The 9,106-nt window shown below is 40.5% G+C and overlaps 1 protein-coding gene across 17 annotated transcripts in view; it reads right to left on the bottom strand.

Moving 5' to 3' along the window:
* The window catches only part of myo9ab (myosin IXAb), a 157,329-nt gene that overhangs the window by 49,081 nt on the left and 99,142 nt on the right, over positions 1-9,106 (bottom strand). For all 17 annotated transcript variants that reach the window (XM_032523971.1, XM_032523974.1, XM_032523976.1 and 14 more), the window contains 2 exons: positions 7,532-7,621; positions 977-1,093 (listed from right to left, as the gene is read on the bottom strand). In XM_032523971.1, the coding sequence (XP_032379862.1) occupies positions 977-1,093; positions 7,532-7,621 (207 nt within the window). The remainder of the gene's footprint in view (positions 1-976; positions 1,094-7,531; positions 7,622-9,106) is intronic.

The raw sequence follows: 9,106 nt of genomic DNA, 5'->3' as shown, positions 1-9,106 counted from the left end.
CTTTTTAAATGCACTGAACACGGTTCTGAGCATAAGACACAACAACAACAACAATGTGACATAAAGTCCCATGGCATTTCAAAACACAACCATTCAAAATGGCACTACGTGAGCTAATTGGCCAATAACAACTCAATTGTTAATTGTTACCACTTCAATCAGGAAGTGAGCACTAGGAAAAGACCACAGGTGAGCACCTGTTTTTTTGTTGTTTTTTTTACAACAAAAATGGAAGTAACAATTTTTAGTATAATGGCAAAACATACTAAAAATGAGATGCTTTTCATTATGGTGAAACAGTGCATAGTTGGTTAGACAAAATTCTGGTAATATGAATAAAGTGTGTGGGATTTGGTGCAAAAGTTTGATTTTGATGTTGTAGCTAAGTGGTAGAGCGGTCGCCTGCCAATCGGACAGTTGGTGGTTCAATCCCTGGCCCGGCAGTCCCATGTTGAAGTGTCCTTGGGCAAGACACTAAACCCCGAGTTGCCCCCGATGCTGCGCCATCGGAGTGTTTATCTTATGAGCAGGTGGCACCTCGTACGGCCCCGGCCATAGTGTATATATGTGATGTATGTGAATGGTGAATGGTTCCTGTAATATGTAAAAGCGCTTTGAGTAGTTGTTAAGACTCTGTAGCAGTATACAACAGTTCATTTACATTTATATGTAGTTTTGGTTGCAGTTCTTCATTTTGCAAGATATATGAGATACTTAGCAATTTGGGTATGTGGTTTTGTGAATGAGAAAAACCAGCCTGTCTGTATTTGTTTTCCAATCATTTGTTAGTGTTGAATTGCAGTGTTCCATACCTCTTTTGAACAATTAACACATGCCAATATGTTGTTTATGTTACTGGTTTCATAACGTCCAGAGCGACATGCAGGGAAATATCAGGCTCCCGGACAGGTATTAGGTAGGTGGTTTCTGTATGTGAGCACACAGAATAAGTGTGTGTGTGTGTTTTCATTTCTACCTTTGACTTGTCCTCCAGGTCCTTGTTGTTTAGCAGAGCATGGTTGGTCCTGAACACAATCCAGTCAAACAGAGCGCTGTACAGTGACTTGGCCATGGAGTCCCTCACCGTGCCCGCCTACACACACACACACACACACACACACACACACACACACCTCAAAACCACACACACACACACACACACACACACACACACACACACACACACACACACAAAGAACACATCAGATTCCTCCTGATCAAAAACATATGGATTTCTAAATCTGTAACAGGAGCCAATACGTTTTTTTTCATTTTTATTTCACAGTGGTGGTAGTATTTCAGTGTTGCCCCTTAAGTGTGAAATGAATACAGAGGGAACACTTATGCAAACAGTAAAACACTTTCTACTTTTTGTTAACCTATTTATTGTGTGCAGGTCTTTTTTTTAACAGCATAATGCAAAGTCATTCTGCAGCATGGCCTCTGTACGTGACGACTTCCCTTTAGCAAAATCAATCCCTGCAAATCAAACACATGCCAACTGCAGCAGCTTCGGTCAGAGCAATGTGACAACACATTAATGTTCCCTCTCTCTTCTCTGGAACCAGATCAGTGTCATATTAAATGTGTAAGGTGGGCAGAGATGAGGTCTAATGAACTGCTTTCAGAGGAAGTAGCTGAGTCATCTGATTGGGCAACAATAAGAGTCAATCAATAAAATCCAGAAACCAGAAGGTTTCAGAAATACTGTGGCAAACAAGCAGTTAAGCAGGGGGAAACTCCAAATTTGACAAATCAACATGCTATTTCTAAGTTGTTTTACAGCTAGCTTTGGTGCATGTTTTTTATTACCTATGGACAAAGCCAGTCTCTAGGCTAGGCTAAGCTAATCGCCCAATGGCTCCACCTTCACATTTAGCAAATACTTACAGACATGAGAGTGGTATCCGCCCTCTCATCCAAACTAACATCCACATATCTACATTACGTTTATTAGGAAACAAACACCACGAGTGTAGCACCAGGCTGTTAGAATAAGTCAACTTGCATTAAGTACCAACAATGCAAACTGTCTGAAACTTTGCAACTGTAATATAGAGATACCAGAGAGCTACAGTAATACCACAAAGACACTGGGGCTGTTGTTATTAATAAATTGTTAAAGGTTTATAACAACAGACACTTTGTATTTCGAGGGTAAACACAGAGCCTGTGTTAAAGCTCCCCAGACTGCTCACAACTCTGAGTTACTGTTCTTCTGCTCGGGAGTCTTGCTGTGCAAAGTGCTGTAGTATTTTAGGTGTTCTCAGTCAGGAGCCAGAGCCTTAAGTGCCTCCAGACCTGCAGATTACTATTTAGACAATTCTTTTTTTCACGGATTGCTTTTTGATTCATAAAAAACAACACTGCCAAGAGGAGCCATTATTACGCCTCGACAAGCCAAAGAGCAACTATGTTCTCTCTTTAGACATGATGAAAGGCATGCTAAGCTAACATAAGCTGACTTAAATGGAGTCTTGGACACCACAGCACGTTCTCTGGCAGCAAGAAGTGTTATGATTGAATGGGGAGTGGAACAAGACAAGAAATCTGCTTCAACGACGGTTAAACATGTTCATGCCAGGAACCCCAAAATAGTTGAGACCCCAATAATCCAATGAGAGTAGATTTGACTAAGCAGAGATTGAAAACAAATAGGAAAGAACACCCTGCCCTTTATCAATGCTGGGGAGTCTATAAAACATTGACAAGGGCCCTTGGATTTCACTACTCTGCTTCATCAAACACTTAACTGGTTGACTTGGTAACCACAGACAGGTAAGGTCTTTATGTCAAATACAGATCCAGATACTACAGATAGTGAAAACAACATGATGTTTGGTTTTGCTCAAGCTGTCTGTGAGAAAACGAGTCCAAGCCTGGTTTCACACCATAGTTTATGTAAAGCGTTGCCATCCTAACAAACAGCTCACTATAATGCTATGGATTATAACTTTAATACATAATTTGTTGTATGTAGAGTTACATAACACAAGGAGCTCAAAGATTCACAAAATTATCTTTTCCTTCACTTTTCTGTACAATGAACTCGGCGTCATCCTGATACCTATCTCCTATCAAAACCAACATGCCCGACATCCACCAAGCCTGGCTGCAGTCCAGTTCTGAGATTTGTTTACTGTGGAATTTTGTCCCACATCACTTAAATTGAAACCGATTTGGGAATGCGTCGCTTAACGGCCAAAATAAACAGGAAGAATGATTGCATCAAACATAACCTTTTGCAATGATCATGTGGGCACCTGCGTATTGTTTTAAGACAGACTTGAACATTTCTTTAATTAATTTGCCTGGTTAATTAATGATTAAACTTAAAATATCACCTACAGCATACACTGTGTTACGACCCAGGCTCAGAGGGACACAAGTTCAGACTAACCAAATTTGCAAGAGTAAGTTGGTCTGATGATTCCTGAAAAAATGAACAAAAACAAAACAATAAAAAAAACATTCCTCCTCTCTCCGAGACCTTTGTGGGACACTGTGAACCCGATTAAGCTTAGAAAACGCCGCCTGCAGAGACCACATGCGGCCAACAGCTGTGATGAAGCAAAACCATGCATTTTAAAAGCTGCCTCTTCCCTCTTGCATTTTTGATTGTTTGTGATATTTTTAACAAGCAGGCTTGTGACGTCCCTGCTCCCACGAAGTTATGTAAGATTGTTATGAATAATACAACATTTGATGAGAAGAGTCACGATTTGAATGCTTCAGCAGGAACTCGAGGGATTGGCAGATGAGATGTGAACATTTGACATGGTCACTGAGCATGAATTGTCTCTGTGTTTGCCATCTAATTTAATTATTCACCACAATGGGACCAGTTACAAACTAGGAGGAAACACGGCTAGAAGCAAATGAGTTGAAAATGTTTTACTGGAAGGCCACCCAAGAAACTGACAAAATAATTAGCAGGACTCAGAGACTTTTGTAAAGTGTAATTGTCTTGGCTGTTAAACCAGGTCTTAGCTAGTGTTTGTGATTATAAGGTTCTGCTGAGGGTAAGTTGTTGTACTCTCTTACCATGCCTTTCTTTCTTCTGAAAACCATAGGAGGTGTAAAAACAGCAGCATGAGCTCACGATGCACGTGGCCTGCTAGCTTCCTCTCTGCAGGATGTTTTGTGTTTGCGAGTGTGTTTCACCACAATATGCCAATCTGCATGCGTATTTAATTTGTATTCATGGAGTTGTTGTTTTTGTCTATCAGTGTATATTGCATACATTTTACAATTTCTCAGCAATGGTAGATTACCTCTACGCTGTCACTATGAGGATTTGACAACTCTGAAACAGCAGGACCTTTTATATGAATGAGTGTCTCATTGCTACCCCCTCACTTCCCCTTGTCTGTCTTCAAACAGGAAGAAGGAAGTCAGATTATCTGGAGCCACATCAAAAATGTCAGAGTCAGATACAGATCACACCTTATCTCAACTGACACAGGCTCACACACATGTGCACCTTAACAGACACACACATTCATGCATTCATGACCTTGGAGATGCAAATGGTTTTCTCACTTCTCCAGACCTGAAATAAACGCCGTGTCTAAACCCACGTTAAACCACAGAGGTCAAGACTATTAGTGCTCAGCGTGGCTGGAACTGGAATTCCCCATCATTTTTCAATAAATATTATTAATGATAACTTGATTTTAAAGTGAAGTTTACACTATGCTAGAACTTTGGTTTGTACAGATTTCTGACCTTATACAAGTCCCTATGTTATTATTGGTTTCAGTTTTATTTCTCTCTCCATTCGTGCTCAACGCAAAAGGTGAAATACAGTAGGTTTCAAAATCAGATTAGTTTGGATTCTCCAAAGTCACACCACACACTCCAAAGTCACACAATAACACAAACTAACTAACCAATCTAGACCAGCAGTACATTGCCTAGCTTCTGTGTCGGTACTCCTGCCTGCTTCTCCAAACTGGGGGCGTGTACCAACCGCCATCTTCAGTAGCTAATACACTGACAATGGATAAGTACCTCATACAACCCAACTACCTAAAATCCTAACTATCCCTTCTACAAACTCCAGATGCTGACCTCCTTAGAGGTTGCCGAGCACAGTTCAAGCTCCGCTTGAATTACTTTTACTCTCATTATTACTTTGGAACCAAAACCAAGTAATACATAAGTGAATTTCACGTGACTGAACCAGGGCCCATCCAGTTAATTTTGGGATCTTACTGGCTATTGTTCGGGAAATACCAACCTCTACTCTGCAGCACACCAAGGTTCAGCAGGTCACACAGCAAAATCTCCCAATCTCAACTGTGGCTGGATGAGACAGCTGCCCAGCACACTTTCTCAACATGTCTTATCCAAGTAGGAAGAAATCATTTGTGAGAAAAACCGGTAACATTTGCCAGGTTCTTTTTTCCACATTTCCTTTGTATAAAAACAGGCGTGTTATGGATTCCACAGGTGGCCTCAACTTGCTCCCACGGCCCCACAGTCCGTTCAGGACAGGGCCTCACTGACGCTGCTCTCGTTGTGTATGTGTCTGTGTGGGAGTTTGTTTGTGTGTGTGTGTGTGTTTTGTTAGGACTAATTTGACTGTTAGACATCAGACATTTTGACTGGTTGTCACTTCAAATAGCTGTTTGAGGTTTGAGACTTGTTTTAAGGGTTAGCGTTAGTAATGGCTGGGGTTAGGCAAATACTGTAGTTACATTATGTAAATGAGGGTGCTGGCGATGTAGAGAAATATAAAGTTGCGGGTGAGCGTGGAAAGGATTCCTTATCTCAATGCCTGCTAGCTAGACTGAAAGTGCTTATAATCAATACTGTTGTATAATAATGGATACCAAGACTATGTGTAAAAGAAAAGGGTCCCTTGTAGCGCATAGTGACAACCCACAGATGATTTTTACCTGACTCTACAGTGCCCCTTCAGCTCTTTATTTGATTTTACTGTTTTGGTTCTCCCTCACCGCTCTTATCAGTGTTGTTTTGAGATGCATCAAGCAGCTATCTTTAGCGGAGGAGCTCTTTAAACACCAATGTATGCTATCTGACCAGGACCAGACAAAGATTATATATACTTAAACAGTAGTTCCCTTAGGAGCGAATGGAGACCAAAACAGAGCTAAAAGTAGAATAAAAACAACAACATAGAATAGCATCTGTTTTTTGAGCAAAAGACTGAAAGATACAAAGCTGTTAAGATTGAAAAGGGCTATCTAAGTGCAGTCCATTTACAGCTGCATTCTGCTGGCCCCAAATAGACATAAAAATCAGTTATTGCATGTATTTTGGGAGAGATATACAACTGTATGTTAACAGACCCTTTTCTTCTCTTAGAGCACACATTTCCCATTATGTTATTCTATGATTTATGATCGTTCCCTTTTCTGTCAATAAGGGACTTTCAAAGATTGAAAGGTTGCTGTCTAATACTCTCCAGGTCTTTCTTATCCATTTGCTTCTTGCTCCTTTCAAGATAAGACCACCTTGTGAAGGATGGTAAGGAACTACCATGGCATGACATCAGAAGCTGCAGCTGTTTATCCTACATGCTGCCCTTGTCCATGATTAAGTTTTTAATGACACTGTCTGTGCCTCTGTTTTACAGATAGTCTAGAAAAAGGGAATGACTGACGGCAAAATAGAGAGACAGAAACAAACTGAGACAGACTCAGGCTCTGGCTTTTGGCCTCTGTACTGTATATTCCAGTGGAGGTTGCACATTCCTTAGACCAGACCACATGACTGGAAGGATGGGGGGAGGCACGGAGAACGGGAGCAACCATTGTTGGGCTAAACTAACCCGTAGATCAGATGAGGGGGTGGAGCTGAGCAGGGTAGCAGACTATCTATGTGTAGCATTTCCTTCCACAGACAAAAGGCCCTACAGACACGAGCAGAAGGCTGGACCAAATTCAATTCTATGCTAAAGCATCAAAGGCTTTCGGGACGGAGAGATAAACCAAAACCACTGAATATTATTAGATTCACTAGCACAGCGAGAGAAGTCTATCTAGGTCAACTGAGCCATCCTGGAGGTACATTTTGTCCAGAGGGCTGTACAGACGGGGTTAAGTCGCCCTGTTCCTTGACAGGAAACAGGAAGTTGCAAAGGAAGAGACCTATATCAAAAGAGCCTTAGAAAGAAGCGGTGGGGGCTTGAGAAGTCTCACAAGTTCCCCAGACAAGCTCCAGAACATGCACACACAAACACAGAATTTCGCCTACAGCTGACGCACTACATAAAACATTTGGCTAGCATTTGGTTTCTTAAGCCACACCTCTACTGCCACCCTCACACAGGCCCTTATGACCATTAGTGGCATACTACAAAAAGTGTTTAAATTCTCCCTAAGTGTTTAGCATCTTCTGGGTTTCATTAAAAGTGTGCTGGCAGTAAGGAACCAGGGGTTTACCAGTAATAGGTCATCAATTTGAGAAGGTCAGATAGTTTGTGCGTTTCTGGCTCAGGTGGGTAGGTGTCAGATTTTGATGAGGTGCAGTATGTGGATGTTGTAGTCACTCAAAAAGTCACCTCAGAAAGTTTGTAGGGCACGATAAGCCTCTCTCCGACAGTAACCGTCTTCCTGGTCGTCAGCGCCTCCAGCAGCATCTCCTCTCTGACCTGAAGAGGACAAGATGAATATCAGTTAGGTGTCAATTAGAGCTCTTACAACATTTTAAGGATTATACAGGGCCACTGATCATATTAAATGTAGAAGCTGAAGAGAACTGTAAGAATTATTTTTGGAAGATATGTTTTATTTGACCTATGAAAGTGATGAAGTAATGGTAATAATAAGGATGACAGCATACAGTACAATCCAATAATGTCAAAGGGCATCCTTCTATTAAAGGATTTCTCAAGGAATGTAATATTGCACTTGCAAAAAGCTGGAGAGCTCACAAGAGACAGATTCTAAAGAAAAATTATTGAAGATTTAAGAAGCAGAAGCTGATATATCAAGACATTTAGTTCCTTGTATGGGTAAAGCTCCGAAAAACAAAATTCTACATCTCCCATAAAGCAATAGACCATTTTGCCAGATCAACCACGCCTAATAAATACCCATGTACTGTATGTCAAACTACAAAAAGCCCATTTGTAATGCCGGCTTTCCATTACACTGTTTTCACAGAGTAAGTACTGTAGCACCATACATGACTTGTGAAGTGACCTTTTGTTTTAAATGTTCCTCTTTACACTCTTCACTCTTTTTTAGGCCAAGGACCTTTTAGCTGATTAATAGACAGAGCAGGGACCCCCTTCTTCATAAACTGTATAAAACTGAGTTGCATACCTTTACACATACTTTTTAACAATACTAATACTAAAAATAATAATTGTTGACATATTCATTATACATCCTGTTTCAATGCATTCTCACTGTGGATGGCTACCTTATGGCTACCTTAGCTGTAGACCAGTAAGCCTATCATCAATGATCAAAATCATCAAAAAAAAGATGTATTTTTCCTGTGATGGCTCCTAGGCCTCAAAACCTATTAAGTCCCTTTGGTTGCTAGGATCTGGGGACTGGCTAATATTGATTGACACCTGGATAAACTGACTGTTCACATGTCCATAAATAGGCGTGCCTGGGCAGTCTTTAAATTAATTATTTACCTTTGTTTATTTAAATAAATTAAGGTAAACATGCTTTTAATCAGTTTACCAGCAACCAGTAACCCAGCAACCGAAGGGACTTAATAGGTCTTGAGGCCTAGGAGCCGTCACATTACAAATAATACATTGGATTCGTTTTAAGGAATATTTTGTACTTTTTAATCAAACATTAATTTGGCAGCCCCCCGCTGCAACTCTGAAGATTGTTGTTGAAGATCTCTGGTTTAAACCAAGGTAATCATTTACTTAATATATCTAGTTGTATATTGTAGACATTGCCATTTTGTTATTTCCTCTATAGTGTACGCTATTTCTCAAATGACTTTCCAGAAAATCTCATAAGATACATTACCATGGTGACAGAAGATTTTTTTTATCGATATCCTTCATCCCTAACTGACCATTCAATCTACTAATCTGATGCTCATAATAATTCTGCTGCTAACACGTAAACACTGCTCTCTGCCCACACGCACACGCACA

This window comes from Etheostoma spectabile, chromosome 8, assembly GCF_008692095.1.
Source record: "Etheostoma spectabile isolate EspeVRDwgs_2016 chromosome 8, UIUC_Espe_1.0, whole genome shotgun sequence".
Classification (NCBI taxonomy): Eukaryota; Metazoa; Chordata; class Actinopteri; order Perciformes; family Percidae; genus Etheostoma; species Etheostoma spectabile.
Note: the sequence above shows the minus strand (reverse complement) of the source record. Positions and strands in the feature narration are given on the sequence as shown.